This window comes from Neomonachus schauinslandi, chromosome 3 (genome assembly GCF_002201575.2).
Source record: "Neomonachus schauinslandi chromosome 3, ASM220157v2, whole genome shotgun sequence".
Taxonomy (NCBI): Eukaryota; Metazoa; Chordata; class Mammalia; order Carnivora; family Phocidae; genus Neomonachus; species Neomonachus schauinslandi.
The window spans coordinates 74,958,338-74,986,043 of record NC_058405.1 but is presented as its reverse complement, the minus strand read 5'-3'; the positions used below and the strand labels follow the sequence as shown (position 1 = coordinate 74,986,043).

General features: G+C 42.5%; 1 protein-coding gene across 1 annotated transcript in view; it reads left to right on the top strand.

Moving 5' to 3' along the window:
- Positions 1-27,706, top strand: part of LOC110570256 (phospholipid-transporting ATPase IB) — a 599,207-nt gene that overhangs the window by 421,305 nt on the left and 150,196 nt on the right. The window contains exons 29-33 of the mRNA XM_021678237.1: positions 3,450-3,572; positions 5,740-5,818; positions 19,825-19,886; positions 20,316-20,372; positions 21,745-21,852. Of these exons, the coding sequence (XP_021533912.1) occupies positions 3,450-3,572; positions 5,740-5,818; positions 19,825-19,886; positions 20,316-20,372; positions 21,745-21,852 (429 nt within the window). The remainder of the gene's footprint in view (positions 1-3,449; positions 3,573-5,739; positions 5,819-19,824; positions 19,887-20,315; positions 20,373-21,744; positions 21,853-27,706) is intronic.

The following is a 27,706-nucleotide window of genomic DNA, read 5'->3' as shown; positions in this document are numbered from 1 at the left end:
TTGATATATAAATTTATGTATTCCAAATAGAATCCCAGTGATTGTTTGGTGGGGGGGGGAGGGAGTTGCATGAAATGATATTGAAGTATAAATGGAATTAACACATACCTGAGAATAAAGATGTAAAGTACAAAAAAGAACAATTGTAAGGGTCAACTTCTCTCTACTAAACATCAATCTATACTACAAACCTGTTGTAACCAAGTCAGTGTGATGCTGACATGAAACTGGACTAATAAGTTAGGGAATCCAGAAGTAAATTCCAGTTTTGGATTCCAGATCTGTAGTATGTAAGAATTTAATAAATGTCAAAGGTGCTATTTTAGGTTAATGGGAAATGTTTGGATTAATTGTGTTCTAACAACTGGCTCTTTATTTGGAAAAAAATAAAATTAGACTTCTATCTTATACCACATAGATAAATAAATTCAGATATGTTAAGGCTTACATGTGAAAAATGGAAACTGTAAGCTTCCTGCAAGAAACTCCTGAAAACTTTCATAACCATAATTGGACTCTCAAAGCTATTCTTGACCATATAAAAATTAAACGCTTTTATACGGCAGGAGAAACCATAAAGAAAGTCAGGAGACAGGGCGCCTGGGTGGCTCAGTTGGTTAAGCGACTGCCTTCGCCTCAGGTCATGATCCTGGAGTCCCGGGATCGAGTCCCGCATCGGGCTCCCTGCTCGGCAGGGAGTCTGCTTCTCCCTCTGACCCTCCTCCCTCTCATGCTCTCTGTCTCTCATTCTGTCTGTCTCAAATAAATAAATAAATAATCTAAAAAAAAAAAAAAGAAAGTCAGGAGACAGAGTGCATTTGGATGAAACTTTATAATATAAAGACAGAATGGATATCTGTTATACTCCAAGAACCTTTAGAAAAGTGGATAAACCACAAATAGAAAACAGACAAAGGACCTGACTAGACCATTCACAAAATTGCAAGTCCAAATGTCCAACAAATAAAAACATACTCAAACGCACCGATTGTCAGGGAAATGTAAATTTTTTAAAGATTTATTTATTTATTTTAGAGGGAGGGAGAGAGAGGACAAGCAAGTACAGGGGGTGGAGAGGCAGAGGGAGAGAGAAATAGAGAAACTCTAAGCAAACTCCGCGCTGAGCACAGAGCCCGACTCGGGGCTCAATCCCAGGACCCTGAGATCACAAACTGAACTAAAACCAAGAGTTGGACGATCAACCAACTGCACCACCCAGGTGCCCCAGAAATGTAAATTTTTTAAAGTAAGAGTTAATATATCCAAATTTTTAGTCTGGAGAATATTAAATATAACACCCATTGCTGATAGGGAAGCAGGGACAAGATTACTGTTGTCCTTTGTGAAGGGAAAGGTAAACCTCTTGTGAAAGCAACCAAGCAGCATCTTATAAAATTTACAATAAATGTATCTTTTTACCCCACCACCCTGTTTCTGAGAAACTTTCCCATAGAAATAAAAGATAAAGTATATATATTATAATATATTGTAGATGTTTTTTATATAATGTTTGTGGAACAAAGAAGTGGAAAGAAATGAATGCCTATCTGTAGGTGAATAGCTTAAAAAATACGGTGCATTCATACTATGAATTACTATGTAGGCATGAGAAAGATTGCATAGTGTCAAGCCCAGGGGACTTGAAGGGCATCCCATAGTGCATTGTTTTGTGAGAGAAATATGATGAAGAAAAATGTGTAATAATGTCTGGTTTCTGTAACAACAAAGAATGATCCCCAAACAGTATATGTATGTGTACGTGGTATGTTGTAAGCAGGGTGAAAATATCGTAGGCCCTACCGGGTAGTTGGCCATTGGTGAAGGGTAGTACTCTTTGAAGTGGGTAGAAAGTCAAGTAAAAAAGAAAAACAAACAAACAAACAAATAAGATGGCAGTATCAAGTGTGCATGATAGCACATTTAAGCAAAACCACAAGGGTGAGTTGATGTACTAAGAGTGTGCAAAGCTTCTGAGATGTCTGTTAGGAGCACCTCCCTTAAACAGACAACTTGTATTCCTGTGAAAGAGATGAGTACGACCACTCTTGCCTTTTATCCTTGAAATCTGGAGAACACTGACATCCCAGGGCTGTTTTCCTTTCTGCTCCAGGGTGAAAGAGGAGCCTGCAAGTTTTATTGGCCTTCCTCCACCATATCGCTGATTGCTTTATCGTAAGAGATTTAGAAAAGGCTTATTTATCTGGACTCAGGCTCCCAATAACTGGTGTACATAGTGTTCTCAGAGGCACACGTCCAGTTCCCACGGGCTTGAGGGCTTGCTGGGTCTGCGGGTATGGATTTGCTCGATGCTGATGCTTAGCAGTGAGTGACCCAGTCTGTGAGCCATTCCCAGAACCAAGTAAGAGAATGGCCTGCAGGACTGCTGTGCCCTCTGGGCTGGAATGATGTCTTTATTCCAAACCTTTTCCTCAGGATCTGGCTTTCTTTTTCCAAAACACAAATATGAGTGTGTCCGCCTCCTGTAGATTACAGGTAAAGTTAAAAGTCTCAGAAGGCACCTTCTGCCCAAGAAACTCATTGTCATGGGAGCTTGCGGTCTCCTTCCCAGCCCTGTCTTGTGCCCTGTCCTCAGCCAGCCAGCACCCTGGATGTCTTAGAAGTCCAACCCCCACCCCCAAACGTACCACATGTGTTCAGACCTGAAGCTTTATGAGGGGTGCCTGTTTCAGGGGAGTCCTTCCTTCTGTGCCCCTCTCCCCTTCATCCCGTTTCCTCCTGCCAAATCCCCTAGGTCCAGTACCTTACAGGTCAGGCACTCTGGTCCCAGAGTCCTTTCTTGACTCTCCCTTCTCCTTCTCCATCCTCTCCTCCATGAGTTTTGCAGAGTGCTGTGTTTTCTGTGTTTATTTATATGCCTGCTGCTGGCTGTCCATCTCCACCTCTGCAGTAGACAGAGTTCCTGGAGGTCAGGGACCTGCTTCTTTTCCTTCTTCTTCTGTCTTTAAATCTCCGTACCTATTCCTGGTGCTTATCACAGTGTCTGGCCCATAATTCATTCCCAATAAATGTCTGTCAGATGAATAAATGGATGAAGCACATCGTGCTTCCTGAAACCTGAGTATAAGATCAGGATGGGAAGTTGTAAAGTTGTGCCTCAGCCGATGCTCACGGGAAGCACGACACTTCACAAAGCCACCTAAATCACTGCTCATTTGGCAAAGGAAGGTAGTTGTTAATTTAACATGATTTCTTAGCTAATCAGATATTTATGGTGTTGTTTTTAATGTCCAGTGGATTCATTTTATGCTGATTAACAATTAAAAACGGTCTTTCATGCACTTTCTTTGGAGGGTGTCTGGGGAGTTGTGAATCATTGAATCTCAGGTTTGGACTTGACTTAAAATTAAGTCATCATTCCACAGAACGGAAACACCTAAGCCAGGTGAATCGGAATGTCCTCTTTTAATGGCTCATTGTTCTCCATACAGATTTTCACCGCACTACCACCCTTCACTCTGGGAATCTTCGAGAGGTCTTGCACCCAGGAGAGCATGCTCAGGTTCCCACAGCTCTACAAAATCACCCAGAATGCGGAAGGCTTCAACACAAAGGTACACAGTATTATTGCAGAATTGTCACCTCAGAAGGGCCTAAGCACTGCTGTATGTCTTCCAGCTCTAGTTATCTGCCTGTGAGAGAGCTAATGCATTAGAGAGAACATTCGAGAAGAGGTGAGACCCCCGCCCTCTGCCAGTGTAGCAAGCCAGTGAATTCAAGATGCCAGCTCGGAAAGGAAGCTTCCGTGCTGCAAGTTCAGTTCCTGTTTGTTGACTCCTTTCCTCTTTTCCACGTGTGGCCAGCAGCACCCATGGCCCCGGGGCCTTTAGGATCAGCTACAGAGGCTCCCCTTACCCTTCATAAAACCCTGCATTGAGGTGGGCTGGGAGCTTGCCTAACAGAGCCTTCTCGCCACTGTGGCTTGGTTTTTCCTTTAAAAGAAAATGTTTCTTTAGCTAGTGAGAAAAATTGGCCAGATGTCAACACAGGAATCAAGTCAGTCATAGGTATCTTTTTTTTCAGACTGGAGAATCAGAAGAGAGAAAGCCCCTAGACCTGAAAGGTATTGGCCAGATGTCAACACAGGAATCAAGTCAGTCATAGGTATCTTTTTTTTCAGACTGGAGAATCAGAAGAGAGAAAGCCCCTAGACCTGAAAGGTATAAATAATCCTGCGAAGGGCCAAGCAGAAGCTGGGTTAGGTGTTGCCAGGATTCTGCAGTCAGGATGGGCAAAGGGGACATCCTGGGGTCTGCCAGTCATAGCTAACTGGCAGAATGGTTGAGGGCCACCAGCCAGGAGGGAAGACATGTGCCTGGCTTGGAGCAGGTCGCCTGTATTACCATGTTTCTGTCTTAGATGTTTGTGCAGGAGGGAAGATTAGGAAGTTGAAACAGAGGTTCACTGAAACCTTTTAACAGAGGTCAGTGAAATTACTGGGCACCGGTTGTGTGCATGATTTGCTTGGGTAACCCCCAGGACCTCGGTAAGGATGCCAAGGGGAGTCCTCCATAAGAGAACAATCTCTGAAGCTTTTGTTTTGAGCCAGGTACTACTGATAGTCTTCTTTGAGAGCTGCCTTATTTTGAGGAAAGCATAACAGGCACATCCAAGCCTGGAAAAAATAAAATGGATCCTATTGGTCCTAGTGTCTTCCATACACAGGAAGACTCGGATGAATAATTGTATCAGTCCCTGTTTACTATGATTTTATCAATGGGAAGCAGGGCCTTTTGGTTCTGCATTCTTTTTATAAATCTGTTTTTTACAGAGCTTGAGTTCAAAGGCCCTGTAAGATGGGAAGTAAGTTGGGAATGGAGCTACTTAAAAGGTAGTAGAGCTGAGAATGCTCTGAGACTTATTTGCAGACACTTCGGAGTTTTTGTTTGTTTGTTTGTTTGTTTGTTTTTTGAAGGCACAGGTGAAGAGGTTAGGGAGAAGGAAGAAAAAAAATGAACATTTAAAAATGGGAAAATCCCGTTGTCTTACAATTTTTTTCATTTTTCTGTTTCCCCACCACTACTTAGGATCAAACTATATGACAATCCCCAGAACAATCTAGATTTTTAAAATAAATTCAAGCTGGCTTTAGTATAATAGTTCTGTCATCTCAGTAGTTAAAAAGATCATTGAAATGCATTTGTGAAACCTTAATTTAGAAGAAACTAAACTTTGTGTTCTTTTGTTTGACCTTTGAAGTGTTAAAGAGAATTTTTAAATGTGCATGATATTAACCAAACTCCTAGAAATTAACAAGTAGCTCGGGAGGGATTTTAAGAAGCAAAACAAAAGAGGGTTGGAATCTATATTTAAAGTGTTTTTAATGCTTTCAAAAAGTCCCCAGTTCCTGTCTCTTGTTAACAATTTTGACCTAATACCTTTCTCTTTCTAGATGATTGTAAAAGTCTGTTGTCTTTTTATGATCCTAAAAAAAAAAAGGATTATAATTCATTTTTTGGATGTGGACAGATTGTATATTGGTCCATGTATATGTGCATATATATTTAGGTCTTTGCAGCAAGGTAATATTATCTGGAGACAGTCCAGTCATTTGTATGTAAAAATGAGGAAATCGGTATTTTTTTAACTTCAAGAATAATACGCTACTTCTGGAGCGACACAGCCCACTGCCAGTATCCTTCACAATGAGGCGTTTGTTGAGTTGCACAGAGGTCAAGAGTTGTGGGCAGCTCCTGACTCCCTTGGTTTGTTTTCCCTTAGGTTTTCTGGGGTCACTGCATCAACGCCTTGGTCCACTCCCTCATCCTCTTCTGGTTTCCCATGAAAGCGCTGGAGCATGGTAACGGCTTCATGATCTCAACTGTCAGCAAGTAGCTCTGCAGTCCCTCTGGTGCCAGTTGTTCACAATTTTTTTTTCCCAGTTCTGCAGACCGAGAGATCACAAGAACACGTTTTAGAAGAAAAACATACCTAAAATCTAATGAGAGCTCGGGCTCAGTTTATAGCTTGTAGGTTTCATCCATTCTGGCTCTGAGAGCCCATTTTCTTTCCAGTTGCCTGGAGAGTTTAAATGCTAGAAATTCTAAACTGTATTTTTAATAACTGTTTGAGTCGAGGATCTTGAAGCAAAGCACTGTACTATAATGAAACATCGATGCCTCTCGTCCACGAGTTTGACATTTTCTGTTAATTTCTTGGGCTTTCATTTTCCAACCTCACATACCTCTATGCAGAAGCACTCAAATCTTGTGAGAGTCTAACCTTACACCTAGTTTCTTGAAAAAGTCTCCTTTCCTTGACATACACTTTTCAAGCAACCTTTTAAATTTTGAGGCCTGATTCTCTCCGCTGGTTTTAGTCTTTCCTCCAGCTGGAAGAGGACGTGTGAGAAACATGGCTGCCCATATTTGCTCACACTCCTGAATACACCCAAAACGTTGCCTCCTAAAGAGACGCATCTTTTCGTCTCAGAAAAGGGAAATGGATCATGAGAATGCTACTCTTTCATCCCTCTCAAATAGTAATAATCCCCTTGGGAAAAATTACTCCAAATGTTGACTAGACAAGGCCTTTTATTGTTCAGAGAACCAGAGAATATAAAGCTTCCAAGCCTTTTTGTTTCTGTGTCAATCTGTTTTGTGCTTCAAACAGAAATGATTCATCCTCACTGATATTCTTTAACCTATTAAATACCGACAGAGAAAATGCATGCACAGCCAATTTATTACACCCTATGACCTGTTCTTTGAGTTTCATCCGACCTCCTTTTCCTTCAAGGGTCCCTAAGTCTCTAGATCAAGAAATAAAATGTTCTGCTTCTAACCGCGCCCCCCCCCCCCCGCCACAACATGGGCCATTCTAGCAAAATCATGTCCTTTGAACTCTAAAGCTTTCCTGTGATTCATCTTTGCTCAATGTGGATTTTTATTTATTTTGAGTGAGTAGGGACTACAAATAGAAGAGTGTTGAATGTGGTTTGTTTTAGAAGCTTTGCCAGTTTGGTGATATAAGCTGCCATCACTGTAGCAGGATGGACTGGGGATGGGAAGCAATTTGTCTGATGAGCTTAAGAACAATTTGGACAGCTGTCCTCTTATCCCTGAGCCCATACTTAGGAAGACACAGGGACCAGCATGGACTGGACCACAAGTACCATCTCCAGGCCCTTTACCCTTCTTATCTAGACATTGCACTCTGGTCCTAACTCCAAAGTGCTTGCCTTTGGACTCTCAGAAGATTTATAAGATGGTCATTGAATTGCTACTAATGTGGTCCATTCTGCAGTAGAGGAAATGGTTTTCCAATCCTGGAGTTAGGATTATGCGCTTTGAAATTGCAGCTTGTTGTTTATGGTGGAATTGCTACAGTCTCCCTAGATGCCACTATGTAAATCTGTTCATTCACCTGAAATATCCTGTGTTTAAAAGCAGAAAGACTCCCAAAAGTTACTAATTTACCTGAGAGATAACACCAAGTGAATTTCAAGTCCATTTCTGCCACCGTTATCCATGTCCCTCAAATTTGGCAATTTGCCTAGTAGCCAGCCCATAGGATGAGTTTTTCCAGTTTGTATTATCATCACTATCATCATCAATGCCATTATTTCATTGTATGTATTAAGCCTTTGGCATAGAGATTTTCTTTTAATTATGTTGTAAACATTAACCTATTGAGTAAAAATGTGTAAGATGAAATAAATTGCAAATATTAATTATATTTGGCAGAGAATTATAGAAGGCCATTGGTGTGCTTGTTCATTAGTTGGCTTCCTCCAGCAAATGAATATTTTAGAATTAATTTCTAAATTCTCACTATTAATGCATAGCAAAGATGATTGCATCATTGCTCATTAACCTTATTCATGTAATATTTATGTCTAAGGGACTGTGGATTCTAAGGGTGAAAAGTGAATGAATCAATGTGGGTCTTACTGTCAAAGAGTTTGTGGTCTGGTAGGGAAACTAGATTCATGCATGGAAACTTCTAGTACAAAGTAGAAAATAATTGCCTCAAGTAAAATACAGATAATGTGCTGTGGGATTTCAGAGGGCTGAGAGAAAACTGCTTTTCATCTGGGATAATAATAACTTAAGAGAATAGGTAATATCCAGGCTTAGCCTGGAAGTCCAAGTAGGATCGAGATGTGTAAGAATGGAAGGAAGAGCCAAACAAAGTGGGGAATATCAGGGTAGATGTGGAAAGCTGCGAGGAGTTGATCCCTGCAAGGGTGGAAGACAGGAAGAGGTTTGAGAAGGTGGGTGAAAGCTGGACAGCACAGGGTTTTGAATGTGAGGTTAAGAGGTCAGGACTTAAGATGTTAGGTGAAGAGTTAGGTGAAGAGAACAGTAGAGGGAGAGGGAGAAGCAGGCTCCCCGCCAAGCAGGGAGCCCGATGCGGAGCTTGATCCCGGGACCTGGAGATCATGACCTGAGCGGAAGGCAGATGCTTAACTATCGGAGCCACCCAGATGCCCCCAGCCTAGGTTTTAGATCAAGGAGACTACCATGATCAGAGGCATTTGGGGGAATGAATGTATCATGTCTGATAAGGTGAATGGTAGAAGGAGAACTAGAGGCAAGAACACTAGTTGTGTCTCCGGGTATTGCAGGGAGCGTGTAAGGAGAGTTACACCCAGGAAATGGGAATGTGCTTGAAGAGGAGGGAGCATGTTTTTAGAACCTCTTGATTTAGCAGAATCACAGCATATCTGCGATGTGCCAGACCCTGAGAGTGCACACATCAAAATTCTGCCTCTCCCCCCACCCCCCGGCAGCTTCTGGAAGGTCAGAGCTGATGATCAGGAGGTGTGTCTATCACTGCTTCATGGCCAGTGTGCTGTGTGCTGCGGGGACACAGCCCAGTCCAGTGGGTCAAGGAAGAGGCTTCTCCGAGGAAGTGACATTTATGTTCTTGAAAGATGAGGAGGGGCTGATCAAGTGGGGCAGGACAGATGTGAGGAAAGTTGGGGAGAGAGAGCATTCCTGGACCAACCAGGCAAGCACACAAACCTGAAGACACCATGGGCAGTACTTCCCAAAGTGGGAGTGGGGGGTACCTGGATTCCAGGCTTGGTAGGGCGCCCTGATGAGCATTTCAGGACACTGGACAGCAAATGTTGGTAACCTTCCCTCCTTCTTTCCCCATCCCTGTGCAACTGTAATAGATCAGAACATGTCTTCACATATTCCCAACATCCCCTCTGGGTCAGCAATGGCACCTGCAGTCGGGAGTGGCTGGAAAGGAGGGTGGGAGGTTAGGGTTAGGTGAGGGTCATATCAGGAAAACCCGGGAGCGGACTTTTCTCAGTGAGAGGTTGGAGGTAGGAAGACTGCTGTGTAGAAAAACACATAATGTTTGGGAAGAGCATGAATTTTTTTGGGGGGGGGGGGGGGGGAGAAAGAAAGTCAGTGGTGGAAATCAAGAAAGATTGCAAGTTTGAGAAGACAGGGATATGGCAGCTGATTGGATTACTTGTTTATATGTGCTGATTTACTGTCTTAACTATAGATGAGTTCCTGCTACACTTTGACTTACCATTTAGAATGATGTATCACCCCACCCCCAAAGAAATGCAGGAACATGGCACTGATTTGAGAGGAACTAAGACACTTTCAAGGCCTGGGGGACCCTGATCTAACAGAGGAGTATCTCTGTCCACCCCCAAGTCCCACCTGAAGGTGTCCTCCAGACTCTGCCCCACACCCAGGGCCCTAAAGGAGTTTTGCCTAATGGGCTAAGGTCCCTAGAGTCCTTCATTTCATTGTTCCACACTTTGTGGATTATGTCACAAAGATGGTGAATTTTACTAGGGGCTTCTCTCTCCACTATCTGTGAAGAGAGGCTTAGAGGCTTACATACCAGTGTTGTTCACTTTGGGCACATAATTGTCGGGAAGAAGTATTTTTGAGAAGGTGTGAGCCCGTCATTCATTCCTTAGAAAGGTTCCAAGAATTTTGCTTTGCTTATTTTTGCGTGGTTTTGGATAGACCTTTCAAAGCACTCCTTTGCTGGTGGAGTTTGTGATGATTCATTTCAAGTTTCAAAATAAATTTTTCCACTCAAGCAATTCAGCAAATCAGATTTCTTCCAACCATCACAACATTACGCTCAGTCCTGTAGCCTGTCTGCAGCTCCCACCCTTTGATCTGAAAGTGAGTCTAGGTTAAAACCAGAGATGTCACCTTTGCGGGGACCGAAATTCATCAAGACCCTTGGTATCAGGCCGCTCAGGTTTTCCATTGGTGGAATCAAGTCTGCATATTTGAGTAATCCTCCTTGAAGTGGAATGTGGTTATTGGCAAAGGAAAGTAGAATCAGTTTTGACTTAAAAAAAGGAAATTTTCAGATTTTTCTTGATGAAATTTAAGAGGGGGGTGAGAAGAAAGAGAATGTACTTAGCAGCAGAGAAAAATTCCTCAAAACATTTGTTTCTGGATTCTTCACAGTCCACACCCTGGAAATCATTCCCACCCCTTTTCAGAAGGAAAATTACCGTATGGATACTTATTCTATTGGCACTAATTAAGCAGCAAGGTCTTTTGAAGTTTCTGGAAAAGGCTGTTTTATACTTTTTAATAAATGTGCTGCTAGAAGATCAGTTTTATAAACTGTGCACATGTATAAGATGAAACGTAGCCTGCTTGTCTCTGCTTGTGGCATTACTGGGTCATCTGAGCTTGAACTACTTCTGATCTGTACCTGGTACTGAAAATTTAGCTATTTTATATCATGTAAATCCTAATGACTTGCCTTGCTTCACATTCAGCTAAGTTTGGGCAAGACTGCCATTGTTCTCTGAGACTGCAACTTCTTAAACTCAGTTATTTATTCATTGAAAAGGAAAAGCTAAACGAGTCTGTTCTCTGTGCCGGGCCGCCATCGGCTTCTGAGCATTCCGTAGGGAGCCCATATTGCGTGAGTGAATACGGCCCGAACCTACTTGATAGCTGTAGCGCCTGGGCCTGCCAGGAGAATGTGCGATTGCAGCCACAGAGTTTCCCAACAAAATGCTGTATTTTCAAGTAAGCCAACATTTCGTTCCCCTTTACAAGTCACTACCCTACCGCGCCCAGATTTGAAAAGATCTGAAATCCATGGAAACAATCTAGGGATGAACATTAAAAGGTAAATGGGACAGAAAGGAGGGTGATTACTCCATGTGGCCTCCGCCATCTGGAACCCCTGCTGAGAAGACAGAGGGTAGTGCAGGATCTTCACAAGACCCTGAAGCATGTAGGTGAAGTGAATGGGGCTTGTTCACTAAAAACTAAAAAGATGGAATACTTTGGAAGTTTTTTAGATTTTTGTACAAATGAAACTACAGCTTATAAATCTAAATACCTCATTACTAACCCCATTGTAGTATACTTAAAATAAACCCAAGTTTCCAAATTCAGAACATTTTTTGTTTTATTTGGGCTTGTTTTAAACACAATGACCTCTTGGGGCGCCTGGGTGGCTCAGTCATTAAGTGACTGCCTTCGGCTCAGGTCCTGATCCCAGGGTCCTGGGATCGAGCCCCGCATTGGGCTCCTTGCTCCGCGGGAAGCCTGCTTCTCCCTCTCCCACTCCCCAGCTTGTGTTCCTTCTCTCTCTGTGTCTCTCTCTGTCAAATAAATAAATAAAATCTTTAAAAATAAATAAATAAATAAACACAATGACCTCTTGAGAGAAAGCTCGGACATTGTGTTCTGCCTGACAAATCCGTAGCACGGGTGTTTGGAAACAGAATTGGGCTGGAGGCCCATTGTTTTCGTTCAGTTAAATATCTCTTAGGTTTCAGTGTCTCTTTTAATAAGCCCTGTGTTACCCATATTTGAAACAGTCGGGTTTGGTGTAATGCTCTAAGAGGCGTGAGCCAGAGTTCCCCGATTTCACTAACCCTTATAACTTTATCAGGAAGTTGAATTGAGGTGCATTAGCCGGGGGGGGGCTAAACTGTAACAAACAACCCCCAAATCTTGGAACGTATCCCAATAAAAGCTTATTTCTTACTCATGTCACTGTCAATTGGAAGAGTGCATTGAGCATATTTTCTTATGTTCCATATTTTTTTACCCACATTTTTGATGCTCTGATAATTGGGGCCTTGATCCTGGAGAGACTGCCCCTCCCAGGGCTACTTCATTCCTAGAGAGAGTGAAGGACTCCCCTGCAAGAATGTCTCTGATACTCATATCAACCAGTCCAGAGGCCACAACCCCAACCATCTCCTCTATGAATTGTCACGCACCAACGTAATATTCCCCCTGCCCTAAATTACCCTGGGGCCAGATACCAGACAACTAGAGATCACTCCTATAATCCAGAGCCTGCTGAAATTATTCACACCATCCAATCCTAAACTTACACAGCATACCTACCCTGCTTTGTCCATTCCATCCCCTGAAAACCCCAGTAAAGGCTCTGGACCATGTTCTCCTTTTTCCTCTTCTGCCTCCTTACTGACCCCAGTGCTTTCCCTTGTGGCCTGGCATGGCATCCATGCCTCCTGTTTCTAGGGATCTCTACATATAAAGTTCGTCCTTCACGACAATCATTTCCATGTCTGTGTATCTTACCATACCTCGTTAAAATGAATTCTGGGTCCATTTCAATACATGCATGACCCCTGAGTGCACTCTCAGCCTTCACATTAGTAGGGGACAGAACCAGGAGAAGGAGTGGTTGCTCTTGACCATCTCTGGGAAATGATCCATCACTTCTGCTCATGTCTGATTGGCAAGGACTGGTCACAGGGCCCCACCTGGGTACAAGGAGCTAGGGAACGTTACTTAGCTATGCACCCAAGAACAAGAGATGAGTCTACGGCTACACAGGTGACTGTGGGACATTGGCCATCAAGTTCACTTTTCATCATTGTTACCACCCTTTTTTAAAACTACCTTTTTAAAATCCATTTTTAGTAAACAGAAGTGGGGGAAAAAAGAAACAGATTGAAATTTGAGTTTTGTATCCTTCACTTTATCCATCAATAATGGCAGTAGAGAGGAGAAAATCCAGGAAAAAAGGCTTATATAACCAGGAACTTAACCCAGCACTGGTTATGAATGTAATTATAATCACTAACACTTGTATAAACTCTACCTCCTATAAACTCTTTCCAATATTTTATACCACTCTTTACAGAGAAAGGAAAAAATAAATTTTCTCTTGGTGAATACATAGCATTGGAAGCAGAAAGAATAGTTTCAGTTATAGTCCAGGCAGTCCAGGCGTTTGAGCAGGGTGGGTTGTAAAAGTTTGTTTGTAAATGAGTTACTTGGAACTCAGAATACCTCTTCACTCCTGATATTAATCCAGTAGTACCTGGTTGGCATAATACCTCCTTCAAACGTCTGCAGTCTTGAGAGGCTAGGAGTGTAAAATGGGGAAGAGACACCCTGTGCAATTCTGGAATAAGGGCTGCTCTCAACCAGAGCTGCTGAGAGCTCTGAAGCCAAAGGGTGGGAACGGGAAAGCAGGAGAAACTTGGCATCTGCTCTGCAGCCAGAATTCTTGGCAGGTGCCTGGATGTCAAGGGAATGGTGCCCCTCCACCTCCGTTCTCCCTCCTGAGTCATATGTGAGTGAGGTGCCTGTGATTTGTAATTCAGGTGTTCCGTGGATTCTTACTTCATTAAAAATGCACATATAAATTCACCCCATCTGTTTTCTTGATTATTAAATCCTGTCTTCTCTGACCGTACAGGACCATGCTATAACTTTTGTCTTCAGATTTTGCTTTTTGTCAGAGCCTTTTCTGGATGCATTCTTGTGGTTTAGTTGGGTAATGATGTAATGCTTTTAATGAGCATTTAATTGAAATGGCATCTTTATAAAATGTCACCAGCCTAGCCCTTTGGAATATTCTGAAGTAAGTTCCTTGATCATTCTGTCTGCTTAGAAAATGAGACATACTTTCCTTACAAATCGTGGGTTTTCCCACAAATATTTTCAGAGAGGTTTTTGCATGCAACCATTTTGGGCTGTCACTACTAATGTGGAGGGTCCATGTGGTTTTGTCCCAGTTGTTCACAATAGTCTGTTTGAGTGACTATTTCTAAACCACATTTGGCTAATCCTACTTTATTTTGGCCCCTGGATCCAAGCAGATTTTGCAAACAATATAAGTCTCGAAGAACAGTGGCACCCACTGCTGTGGGTCAGTGGATCCTAAAGCCCCAGCATGATATTGGCCTCTAAGAGAATGAGCGGACTACCCGGGAGAGTGTCCCCAACTCTGTCACTTTGTTTAACACTTTTGATGTATGTAGGAAACACCATCCTTATATTGGGTTTTACATCACATGGAGCCACAGTATTATTCTAAATGTGACTCTGTCTTATTGAAGTAGTTGGGGAATTTTTCCTACTCTTAAAGTTCTTCACTCTATGGAAATCTTCCTATGGACTTTTGGGAGAGGCAGTGCCCTCCTCTCTCATTTCATCTCTCATCTGGGTGAATTTGATCCTTGATTTGCAAAAGGCCGACCGGTCCCAGTTGGGGTAAACAGCAGCTGTTTGGTGCAATAGGCAGCTTAATCCTCCTGACCTCTCTCCTCCTGCTCAGTCAAGCCTTTGTGTGCTAATGATGGGCTTCTGTTAGGAAGTGCTCAGCATCCTGCTGGTTAAGATAGGACAACAAAGGTTTGATGAGATCAACATCTCTCCACATGCCCTTTTGATGGATTTCTCTTATGAGGGACCTCTTGAGAGCCTTGCACGGTTTGGCCCCCACCCACACACCACCAGGGTCCCACAGCTCAACCCTTGACCCAGCGGGGGAGGGGCGCTCCCCTCCATACCTCTGTGCAGACTGATTTCCTTTTTGCCTGAATTGTCCCTTCCCTTCTCACTGCCCCCTTCCACCCAAATAGCCATCTCTACCGCCCCTTGCTGCTTTGTGTGAAGTAATGTTCTCACTCTCATTTATATAGATGGTGGTTAAATAATGTTCTGAAGGCTGGCTTGCGGAACTCGAACCACTCACCTGGGTTTGGGGGTTACTTTTTCCCTTTTGAAAAAAAAAATCACTTGTGATTTTAAATATCTGACTAAAATAAAAACAGCTAAACTACAGGAAAGATGTTTTCCTGAGTGGATCACCAGAATCATAACAGTGCTATTAAGTAAAGTGGGAAGAAAGAATTTGTCAGCAGCGTGCTTCAGGAATACATTGGACAGTCTAAATGGGCTTTTCTACACTTGAATTATCAGCAAGCTGTAGCATATTGCTGCATTCATTCACAAATGATTTCTTAGGACTTCTGATCTTTCCTTCAGTAGTATGTTATTGGCAGGATTTAACAAAGATGATGCCCACAGGTATTTGCTTCTAAAGCAGTTGAAATATAACCGTAAGAGAACAATCCATTCTGTGGGAATTTCCCCAACGTGGTGTACAGAGTGATGACTTGTGACTTGTCTAAAGGATACTATCTTTTTGAGACTTTTGGCATGTCCCAGAATCTCAAGTTGGTTTAGGAGTTTCTTCTTCAAGGAATAAATTCTTTCCAGATGGTATGAGTTTGTAGTGGGGCAGGAGATACTCTTTCCTCAGCAGAAAACTAAGATGCAGTGCTGAGTTATCCTTCCAAAATGATGAACAGAAATAAAAGGTTTATCCTGTCTTCTCTAAAAGTTATTTTAAGCATGTTCAGATTACCTCAAGTGTAAACATTGTATTTAATGCCAGTGAGCATTTTACTCTTTTAATAAGGTAGAAATTAATGCATTATAGGATTCTAGAAGCTACGGTTGGAAAATGTCTTTTAGTCTTCCCTATTTTATTTTCTCTCCACACCAAGTTGTCCACAGAGCGTTCAGTAGTCTTAAGGGTCTTCATAGAGGTCCTGGCCTCATAAGTGAGTTCTCAATCCCACAGGTAATCCCGGAGTTTGCCCCCTTCTAAAGGCCATCTGGCGTTGTGAGTTGCATCGCTTTGTACTAAAGTCTCCTGTCGATCGATCGTGGGACAACTGGGGGTCACTGCGTTCTCTCCTAGTCTGACGGGAGTGAAGAAGGTTCCCTTCTTACAGTAGACACTCTCACGTCAGTATATTCCGTATGCTTCTGTATATTCCAGTTCCTCTTTTGTCTTACCTCCAATGCCGTGGTTCTCAGACGGGGCAGTTTGACCCCCAGGACACATTTGGCGACGTCTGGAGAAAGTTTTCATTGTCGCAGCTAGTGAGTGGGGACTCCTGGCATCCGCCAGGTGGAGGCAGGGGTGCTGCCAAACATCCGGCAATGCACAGGACAGTCGCGCACAACAAAGGATTATCTGGAAAAATGTCAGCAGTGCCAAGGTTGAGAAACTTGGGACTGCTGCTGTGCCCACCTAACTCAGGTTCCAGGGGGTATCTGCTGCTCCCCAGGTCTGTGCATTGCATTTACTTCCTATGTGGCCCAGAATCTCTGTCACAGGAACCTAATTACCTGTCCTCCTTAATTCTCTCCTGAAAGTTCCTTCCCATTAGGTGTTGGTATTTCAAAGGAGTACATTTTAATATATATATTTTTTCTTCTTGGAGTTTTCTTTTTTTCTTTGGGATCCATTTTTCTAGCTCAGTAATGAAAATAAACCCTTATTTACAGTTCATTACTAAGTGCATGACCTTTCTCATGTCATTTGACTTCTCTTTGCTGCCCTAGTTTTCTCATCTGGATTATGCAGATAATAATACTGTTTCATATAGTTAGAATAGCAAAGGAGCATTACGTATACTATTATTACGTATTAGTAACTCAAATAATACACTAGTATTACATCTGTTAATAAGCATACAAATATATGTAAAGTGCTCATAGAGTGAGTCATAGAATCACATGCTCTCTCTTTTTTTTTTAATTTTTTTTTAAGATTTTATTTATTTATTTGAGAGAGAGAGAATGAGTGAGAGAGAACACACATGAGAGAGAGGAGAGTCAGAGGGAGAAGCAGACTCCCTGCTGAGCAGGGAGCCTGATGCAGGACTCGATCCAGGGACTCCAGGATCATGACCTGAGCTGAAGGCAGTCGCTTAACCAACTGAGCCACCCAGGCATCCTGCTCTCTCTTTTGAATGCAGAATTTCTTACGAGGCTTAGCAATTTTCTGTTTATGTCCATAAAATCTGAAACACATTCTAAGCCCTTCATATTAGACAAATGCCTTGTATAGTTCATTTCTTTTAGTACATGCATCAGCCAACATTTGAATTATTAGTACTAAAAGGAAATTCAAAAAGTTGTCAAACCATGACTGTGAACTTTGATTTTCAATTTGGTCTCATACCCCTTCTAACTCTTACATCTGGTCAGCATTGACTCTGGACTCCATTAGGGCTTAGTGTGGATACTTCAGGGTACTCATGTCATTGTTCTCCTTTCAGGAACATGGGCTGAGACTAGGAAAACCCCCCTGAGCTAAATTGAACAGGAAGATCTGAAACGCTCCAGTTTCTACCATTACTGGTAGAAGCTGATGTAGCAGCGAAGAACACAGACCTTATCGTCTTAGAATTTTCTTAGAGGAACCTTAGTGATAATTCAGTCATCATCATCTGTATCTGGTATAAAATCCCCATCTTAGAGATGTGGAATGAGACTTAGAACTGAACATTTTAAGGAACTAAATAATGGTAGAGCTGGAACAAGAGAGCAGGGCTGGAATATGGTCTTCTAATGCTCATTGCTGGGATTTTTTTTCCCCACTAACCTGACTCCTCAGCACCTCATTTTCCTCTGTATGCTTTTGTTTCTCTCTTAATAGCATCATGCTTCTTTGTTACCTGTTCTTCCTATTGTGAATTTAAAATACTGACCACTCAGTACCAGGTTTTAATGTGTCACTCTTTTAATCAATATTCCTGTATTAATATGACCAGAATCAGGTAAATGATATCACTGTTTACCTAGGTACTCAGGCAAAAACCTTAAATCACCCTTGATTCCTCACATTCTTTTCCAACCCACATCCAAATCCTAAATCCTAACATCTTCAAAATATGTGCCAGTTCCTATACTTCTTTCCACCTTCAGCATAGCTGCTCTGGCCTGCAATGTCCAGTAGAACTTTCTGTGACAGTGGAGATGTTCTGTATCCGTGCTGTCCTATATAGTAGTCACTAGCCACCTGTGGCCATTGAGTGTTTGAAATGTGACTAAGTGTGACTGAGGAACTGAATTTTTTTTATATCAGCTTTATCAATACATAATTTACATACCCTAAAATCCACTCATTTAAAGGGTACAATTCTATGGTATATATCATGTAATTGTGCAACTGTCACCTTAATCAGTGTCTGAGCATTTTCATTGCCCCCAAAAGAAACCCCATAACCATGAGCAGTTATTTCCCATTCTGGCCCCACCCCCAAAAAACTCCCACCTCCTGACAATCGCTAGTCTACTTTCTGTCTCTGTAGATTTGCCTCTTCTGAACAGTTCAAGAAGTAGAATCCTACAATAGATGGCCTTTTGTGACTGGCTTCTTTCACTTAGCACAAGATTTTCAAGGTTCACCCATGTTAAGCATGTTTCAGTGTTTCATTCCTATTTATTGCTCAATAATGGAAGAATAGGTGTTTTGAACTTTTTCCTTCCTTTCCTTTTAATGAAATTCTGCCTAAGTTTCAAGTGTCTCCTCTAAATTTCCAGATCATTCCTTTGTAAGTCGGTGGCCATCTCTCTCTGTTCTCATTGGATAATTCTTATGTTCCCCAGCAGCAGTCTCTTAGTTTAGGTGTATAGTTAATACAGCCCATAATGTCACTTTGCAGTTCTTCTTTCCTTCTATCCACAAATATACTTATCTAGAATCAGGAGAAAGGCCATGCCCTGGAGCTTGATCTATGGGCCCACAGTGACCAGATTCTGCCTATGATGCTACTTGGTCATTTTGGTGTTGTAGAAAACTAAACAGATCTTGAATATTTAATAAGAGTCAGATTCCTCAACAAGCAGATGGGTAAATCAGCCAACCCAAATATGTGTGTATGGCAGCTACTGGGTTGGAAATTTGAACACAAAAATCCCTATAATACTTGGTCTGTCAGCCACAGATCTGAATTTGAGTATAAAAGGGAATAAAAGGAGATTAGCAGTGCCATCCAAAGAAACCATTCCTGATGTTGAAACAGGCTTCGACCCCTCAGGATAATAACCAGGCTTTTCACAGCAGGCTAGCTGATGGAAGTTAGACAATTCTATTAGAGTTTTCAGCCTTAGTGATTGTTTTATACATTGTAATAGCCATCCATAAAAAGGAAAAAAGTGGAAAAGATAAGAAAATTAGAGCTTCAAAATTCTAGTTGTATTGTCTAGATGTCTCTCACTGGATTGCTTGCATTCTCCCAATTTATAGACTTCAGAAGTTCATGCAATTGCATATGAGAACATGAGTAGTGAATATCCCCCAAGATTCTCTGAGTTCAGTAATTATGAATTGATTTGTATTCACGTAGTTATCTTCCTTTATTGGTCCATAGTTCCAGTTTGCAAAAATTAAAAATAAATAGTAAAAGAGCACTCATAAAAAGTCTAATGCTGCTATTAATAAAGATAGATTATTATGTTCTTACTCTTCCCTTTGTTTAACCCCACAAAGGGAGATTTTAATCTTTATAAAAATGTAAATTTCAATACAGATCAAGTATTTGGTTCAGTTTATTAGAAACCTGATTTTGTTTGTTTGCTTCATTTGGAGAAAATATAAGATGAAAAATATTCACAGAAAGAGGAGGCATTAGAATCACAGATGATGCAATTTTTGAAATTCCCTTATAATTTGATAAATGTTTCTAAAGTTCTGTTTTTATGTTCTGAACAAAACAGATTGCAGTGCTCTTCCTCAGAAGTTAGTAATAACTTCTTTGTTTTTCAGATACTGCACTGGCCAGTGGCCAGGCCACAGACTATTTATTTGTTGGAAATATTGTTTACACGGTAAGTTTATCTCTCTGTTTACAGAACTGTTCTTAAGTGGCGTACTTGTGGGTGCTGCCTCTGGAAGCCCTTTATATAAGGCCTTTCTTCATATGATTTGTTTTAAATCTTTCAACTCTGTAGTGTAGATTCCTTAAAGCTCAAAATGGTTGTGAAAGGCTTACCTCATTTCCTAACGGAGATTTTGCAGAGTCAAGATTTCTAGACAGGTGATTACCAGGTCACCCTGTTCTTCAAATGACAGTTTCACATCCAGCTGTGAAAAAGGCAGCACCAAAGAAGGTGATTTTCCCCAAATCTCTCCAAGCTAAGAAAAGCACAAAAGTGACTCCCACCGCCTCTCGAGGGGAGACCTGGGATTTCTCCTGGAAAGTAATAATAAGTCACCGAGGATAATACATTTTCCCCAATTCCTGTTTGTTTTCACAGTATGTTGTTGTCACTGTGTGTCTGAAAGCTGGTTTGGAGACCACAGCATGGACTAAAGTAAGTTTTCTCTGGAACTGTTTCACTATCCACTACAGATATTTTGATGGCATGGATCTTTTTTTAAGCCTTGGGAAACCAATCAGCAGGATCTAGCTATCTTATTTAAATTTTGCATGTAAAAATTGTCATTTGATCTTTGTCAGGGCAAATTTGCAAATCCAAAGTTCTCTGATGATTCATTTGCTTGGCACTTACTAACAGCTCTAAGCTATTAACAGTCCTCTCGTTTCAAATGTATATGCACACAGAAAATACAGAAGGACAAAAAGGAGAATTTCTAATTTCCATAACTTTATGAACAGGAGACAGTTACTGTTAACATTTTTCTGGATAACATTACAGACGTTGTTCCACGTGTATATTTTTAATAAGATAATGCATTATAGAGCATATAGTTTTGTGATCCTTTTTTCAGTTAAAAATAGATCATGAACATTTTCCACACCTTAAAGTGTACTTCTACAAAATCTTTGTTCATGATTAAAGAGTATTAAGTTTGATCAATATCCCATCATTTAATCATTCCCCAATTTTAGACATTTTGGTGATGTACCACATTTCAGGAACATAACCCATGTTTCGTGTTTATTTATCACTGCTGTATAAATAGGCTCCTAATTCTGTGCTGGGAAAATGAGGGAGGAGATTGGAGATGCTTGTGGAAGTAGGGAATCCATCAAGTGACAATAGTAATTAATCCAGACAAGAAGCTTGGCCTGGGCTCTTACAGGGGGAGGTAGTGAGCAATGGTCAGATTCCGGAAGTATTATTTTTGAAAAGCTAACAGACCTTGATGATGGATTATATCGTGGAGTGTGGAAGTAAGGAAGAAGTCAGGGGTCATCATATTAAGAAGACAAAGGAGAAAAGGCTAACAACTCAGCAAATGCTTAAAGGATTGTTAAGATGTAATATCCAGCCCAGATTTGTAAAGAATTCTTTGGAAAATGAAAAGAATAATCAAAGTCTCAAAACAATAAGTAAGAACATCTTGTTCTTTTTGTCCATCTGGTGCTTTCTTACTGGATTAAGGTGAACTGGCCTATGTAGCTCCAAGTTGGAGCAAACACTGGTGAGGACCAGCCAGGAGCCAGCTAAAACTGTGCAATGGGTCTAGAAGAAAGTCCGCTGAAGCAGGGAAAGCACCTTGATCTTCAGGGTAGTTTGGGGCCACCAGTTCCTTGAATTCACTGTGTAACATTCTGAGACAAGATAATTACAAGATGGCACTTTCCAATGATGGATGACTAGTCGAAACGTTTCCATGAAGAAAGCTGGCCTGGACACAGGGGTTCTGCTGCAGGTTGGGGTCAGGTGGCTCTCCTCTGCCAGCAGAGAAGCCCCACCTGAGTCTGTGTTTCCTTTGCAGTTCAGTCATCTGGCTGTCTGGGGAAGCATGCTGATCTGGCTGGTGTTTTTTGGCATCTACTCAACCATCTGGCCCACCATTCCCATTGCTCCAGATATGAAAGGACAGGTCAGTGCTCCTAACTGTGAGTGGGCTTTCCCTTTCTCATGACAACGATGCTTTCCATGTGTGGGCTCTCTGTGTCTCATGACACTGATGAACTTCAGGAGAGGTTGGTGCGGCCTGCTTCCATCAGCATTCATCAGGAGGGAAACAGACCAAATCAGAGAACCTGGAAGAGGTTGCCTTGTCCACAGAAATGGCATTGGAAATTTTTTTTTTAATTTTATTTTATTACATATTGGAGATTGTCAACTTAAATCTGCTGGCCTACCCGGCATGTCCACGTTTCCATAATGAATTGTGTGTTAATTACACACAGTCCTGATGTGTCCAGGTAGTTCATGGCCCTTGGAAAACTGGAGATGTTCTGAGTTGTTCACCATCCAGTGATGATGTGGATGGTCATCGTGAGGTTAAGTGTACTACTATGCTCTGATTATTAGTTACCTGTGAAAGATAAATCTAACAACTCCATTAGCCAAATCATTGATTAACCAGAATATCTCATTGTTCATCTCTTGAACTAGAGAGGCTGAGATTGAAGACCTATATATTCATTTAAATTTGTTTAGTATTTTCTTTTCTTTTGTATTATCTTTATCCAGTGTTTGAGACTGAGCCATCAAGTGTGACAAGCTGGATCTTGAACCCTATAGTATTGGGTCTGGAGAGGAGTTTGACAATTCCAGGTTCTGAACCACCTCAGTTTACAGATGAAGCTGCACAGGCCCAGACACTCCAGGCTCACCCCATAGACCCCCATTTTGGGGTCTGCCCATATCCAGCACTGCCCTAAGATCCCGGCAAGTGGCTGCCCCAGGCTCTGTGCTTTGGAAGCCTCTGAGCTGGCTGGCCTTGTCTGGATCTGTTCCTCTTCATAGGGTGAGAAGCCTATGGTACACAGAGCCAGAATCCTACTTCTAGTCCATTCCCTAGGTTCCTAGGATCTTTAGTTTCCTTCCCCAATAGCCACAAAAGCCCATTTCCCAGGCCTGCCTGGTCCTCTCCCCAGATCCAAGCTTTTGTGAATACCCTTGGCCCAAGAGGCAGCTAGTGCAAGACACATGCTTTGGGCCAACTGAATGTTAGCATTCAATGTTAGCCACCCCGATTTGCATGAGGACGCTCATGTTATGGAATAGAACCAAGGATGAGAAGAGAAGGCCTATGGGTCAGGGGCTTCCACTGGTGTTCCTGCCCAGGAATGCATATTTTAGGGCCAGGCCTGTGCATGCCACATCTGGCTACTATCTTAGCCTCACTTCCTCTGCAGAAATAAGCCCAAACTCCTGGGTCTACCCAACTCTAAATACACGGGCAGCAGTTGTGTCATGTGAGATAACCCAGGGGTGGCACTGCATGCCTTGTTCCCTTGGCGAATCAGTAGCCGACATAAACCCCAGGGTGTCCCAGACCTTCTTGAGTGCGGGTGCTAAGCAGGACAGACATGTGCTACAGAAGTAGGCGTGTATGTCCCTTAATGCATCTACACTGTCTGTAAGGATTGAGGACAAACCCATAACACACTTGGCAGTTCTTTTCCAAACACAAGTGATGGCAGAATCACAGCGCATTGAATGAATCAAGAAGATTGTGGAGCATTTAAAGAAATCAGTTATATTTTAAAGCAATGTGAATCATCCCCCCCCAAAATAAACCAAGACAAGTATTCACAACAACGATGATCAGTTGGTAAGGCAGTGGTGCCTAGAATATCTGCTTCGTGTTCTCTTCCTTCTGGGCAAGAGCAGGTGTGGCCTCATGACTGTTTCTTTCAGGGGATTTTATAGTGCAGGACAGCAGCTGATCAATGCAGAGAGTTTCTTAGGTGAGAGGAGAGAAAGCTGGCAGAATGGAATCAGTTCATGTGTGACCAGCCAACAAAACCCATTCTTTTGGAAGCCCCCCCCACCAGATGCTCTGGTGCGTGTGCATTTGCAGCAGCAACTCCAGGTCAGAGATGCACGAGCGGGCTGGTTTCTAACTCACTCCAAGCAGCAAGTTACTTTCCAAGGACAGAGAGACCACATCTGCCAGGCAGACACTACTAACATGCCACATAGTCACTAACCAAGCTGCATGCTGGTCTGTGTGGTGTGAGGGCTCGGCCTAATGGTGAAATTTCTGTCGTTGGGGACCTTTTGAACACATTTAACAAGGTATTCCTACCATCCCAAAGCAAAGAAATTGTAATATCAAATCACAAATCACTGGTATAAATTTTTTTTAAATTTTTTATGTATTCCCTGTTGTTCTCGCTTTTTTTGTTGGTTGGTTGGTTTGCATGAGGCAAATGATGTTGTTTTGAAATCAAACATAGCTGGCTGAGGCTGAGGTTCTCATTAGACGTTGAATGAGATGGTTAATATGTAGTTTTCATGCACAGGACTTCCGAGTGGGTATTCTGCTGTCTGTGTGTGAAGAGCTGTTTGTGATCACTAGTCTTCCTCCAGGGGAGACCTCTTAGTGGAGACAGGGTGTCAGAAAACAATGTCAGAGCCAACCTAACACTCTTTCACCTGGTGTCTGCTGCCCAACGGTTTGTTCATTCTTTGAACACTTTTGAAGAAGCCCTTACGTGGAGAGTGGCCAAAACTAGCCAGAGGTCTCCCAAAGACTTCTTGCTGCCTCAGAAGGAATTACAGGCTATCGTGAAGAAAGACGGGAGCTGGGCTCAGGTACAGGCAGGAACAGGGCTCCTCGGGCTACTACTGAGAATATGCCCAAGCCATGGTTATCCCTTTGGTTCTAGGTTGGTCTTATGGACTCAGGGTTTGTGTCCCTACCTCAGATTCTCGTTTTGAGGCCCTAGCCCCCAGTGTGATGGTATTTGGAGGTAGGGCATTTGGGAAGTAATTAGGTCATCAAGAGGATTGGTGCCCTTATAAGAAGGGGCCGGAGAGCTAGCTCACTCGTTTTCTGCCTTGTTGACGATACAATGAAAAGTTAGATGTCTGCACCCGAAAGAGGGTCCTCACCACCATGTCGGCACCCTGATCTCAGACGTCCAGCCTCCAGCACCGTGAGAAATAAATGTCTCTGGCTGATAAGCCACTCAGTCTATGGTATTTTGCTATAGCACCCTGAGCTAAGACAGTTGGTGAATGCTTAGGAGTGAGGGGTACTCTGGGGAAAGACTCTTATTATTATTATTATTATTATTAGATGTTTCTAGTGATTTGTATAAACCATTTTTTGTAGTTCACAGAGCAGTAGGATTTTGGCAAATGAACACGGTTCTTTTGAGCTTTGGAATTAAACTAGTGTCTAATGGCAAACGGCATTTCTTACTCGGGAGCCCGAGACAGATGCCCCACACAAAACATTCTGTCTATGCATAACATCTTAAACTGTTGAAAAGATGCAGTTGTTTCTGCTGGGGTTTCCTAATGGATTTGGTTAAATATTTCTTTCTTTGTCTCGTCCTTTATATCTGGAGTTTTTCTCATGAGGGAGAAGGCAGGTTTATCCTCGAGGGCAAAGGAGGAGAAGGCTCTAGATGAGAGTGATTTTCCACTGTCAAAGGGTCTTTAGCTTCCCTCCAGCACTTCATGATATGATACACCATACCAGTGAGCCAGGAAGTCCCAGTGGAAGTTTCTGAAATCAAAGAAGTCATCTGTGGACTCCCTCCTGAAAATACTCAACATTTGTGGGATTTTAAGGGACACCTTGTTTTTCCATTTTTCTAGGACCAAGCTAGATCTAAAGCGAATTAAAAACTCAAGTTGTGTCTAGCCTGGTTAAAGCCGAAGTCCCCTACCAGGGAAAATATGTGCTGATATTTTTCCATAGGGGACCATCTGTTTTTCTTTCTCCCAGTAGCATAACCATGGGTTACAAGAGTCTCCATAATGGGTCCCCAAAGCCAGTGCTTGAAGGTGGAAAACTACAAACTTCATTTAGCTCAGAGTTGCCTGCTGAAGGAGAGCTTTCGATTAGAGAGATGAGGAAAACTTTAAAACCGGATCAGGAAATGTACTTTCATTTTCTTCACGTGTTTCTCAAGGCTTCTTGATTTGGGGAGTATCTGAGGGGATGCCATATCATTTGATGTCTGTGTAAAAGGCCAAAGAGACCTGCCCCAACTAGCTCTGTCACCTTTGGTGAATCACTTAGCCTGTGTTAATTTCCTTATCAGCAAAGTCAGAATAATATTACCCACCCTAATTATCTTAGAGGAATGCTGTACAGATATAATAAGAAAACCTGAGGGAAATGGAAAACACGCCTGCTCTTTTTTCCTGGAGTAACCAATTATTTTTGAACTTTTATAAATAGAAATAGTGTGACTTCAACTCCTAATTCTTTTAGGCCAAAGAATTTTAACATTTTATAGGTTCTAGATGTGATATTTCTCAGTAAGGCCCAGGGACCACCTGCATCTGAATCATCTGGGTTACTTGTTAAAAAACAACCTCCTCCCCGCCCAGAAAATATATTCTTGCAACACACACACACACACACACACAGAACCACAGTCCCTGGGTACATAACCCCAGCCTCTGAATTTTAATAAACCTCCAAGCTATTCCTCCCTAAACGTTTGAGAACCACTGCTCCAAAACCCCTAAAACTGTGAGGGAGACCTCACAGTGTTTGAGTCCCACCGGGTGTTCCAGGAGAAGATGGTGTATTTAAAATATCCACAGATGCTGTATGTCTCCCGGGCAGCGGTTATGTAAGACACGGCAGGTACTGCGAGTATAGCTGCTTTAAGGTAACTCGCTTTCTATGTAGACAACTCTACCGAAAGACATTCCATCGTTCACCATGGAAAAATAGTCCTCATCAACTCTGGTGCTTTTCTTTTAACGTTCTTTTCATTGCTAGTAAAAGAGGGGGAAAAAACTTTCACTTCAAAGCCTACAAACTGTTAACTCTGTCTGCAGCACCAAGCTCCAGGCTCCAGCCAGTTTCTGGCATATGACAGGCTTTTTTTTTTTAATCCTAAAGACAGGAATGGGTTTACATTAGAGTTTTATACCCACACTTGTGTATACACAGTGCAGATCCCAATGGACGAAAAGTACACAGAAGGAGGAGTGGTTGCCGCTTGGTCAAAGCGATCCACTACTCATCTTCCCTAAGTGACTGCTTTCTCCTGGACTTCACAGCCTGGTAAGATCTCAGGCCCAGGTATTTTCCACACTAACTGTGAAAAGAGGGGGTTTTGTTTCCAAGTGGCATGTGCTCTGGGAGATAAGCGAGGCAGGAGGGTCACGGCCCCATCGGCCGCCGTCTTTGCTCAGCTGGGGTTCCAGAACATCGCTGTAGGATAGAAACTGGCCCAAGGGCCAGGAGCGGACGTGTGCCCAGGTTAACTTTCCCGGTGTAGGACATGGTTGTTTGACCCCCAGCATCCATCCTCCACCACCCCTTCCGAAGGGGCCCAGTTTCGTAAGCAAATACCATACCTCATGTAAGATGCCCAGCACCTTCGGAGAGCCATTTCCACCCCGGACTCCAGGGGAGCGCTTGATCCCAGCCCCTGCTATAGTAAGTGATTCAGAAACCCTGCAGGAGACACAGGAGATGTTTGCTGGGGGCTTCTGAGATGGAAGCATGTTTGCTCCGGAAAGAAATCCATCGAAGAGATGGCCTTCTCTTGTGTGTGAGGTTACTGCTACTGTGCTATAGAGCTGTCCAACCAGCGGGAGGGGGGCCGCCAGAGAACCCTGCTGCTGCCACGAACGGTGTGATCTAAAGACAAAAAACAACCAGAGTCTCTTTGTGATTGTTGAGCCACCAAATGAAGCCAGCCTCAAAGTCCCCTCCACCCCGCACCCATGCTAGCTTTCCAAGGAGCACCCCATGCGTGTGCTGCCTGTCCTCTAAAGGCACCCCACCCACGTGTAGA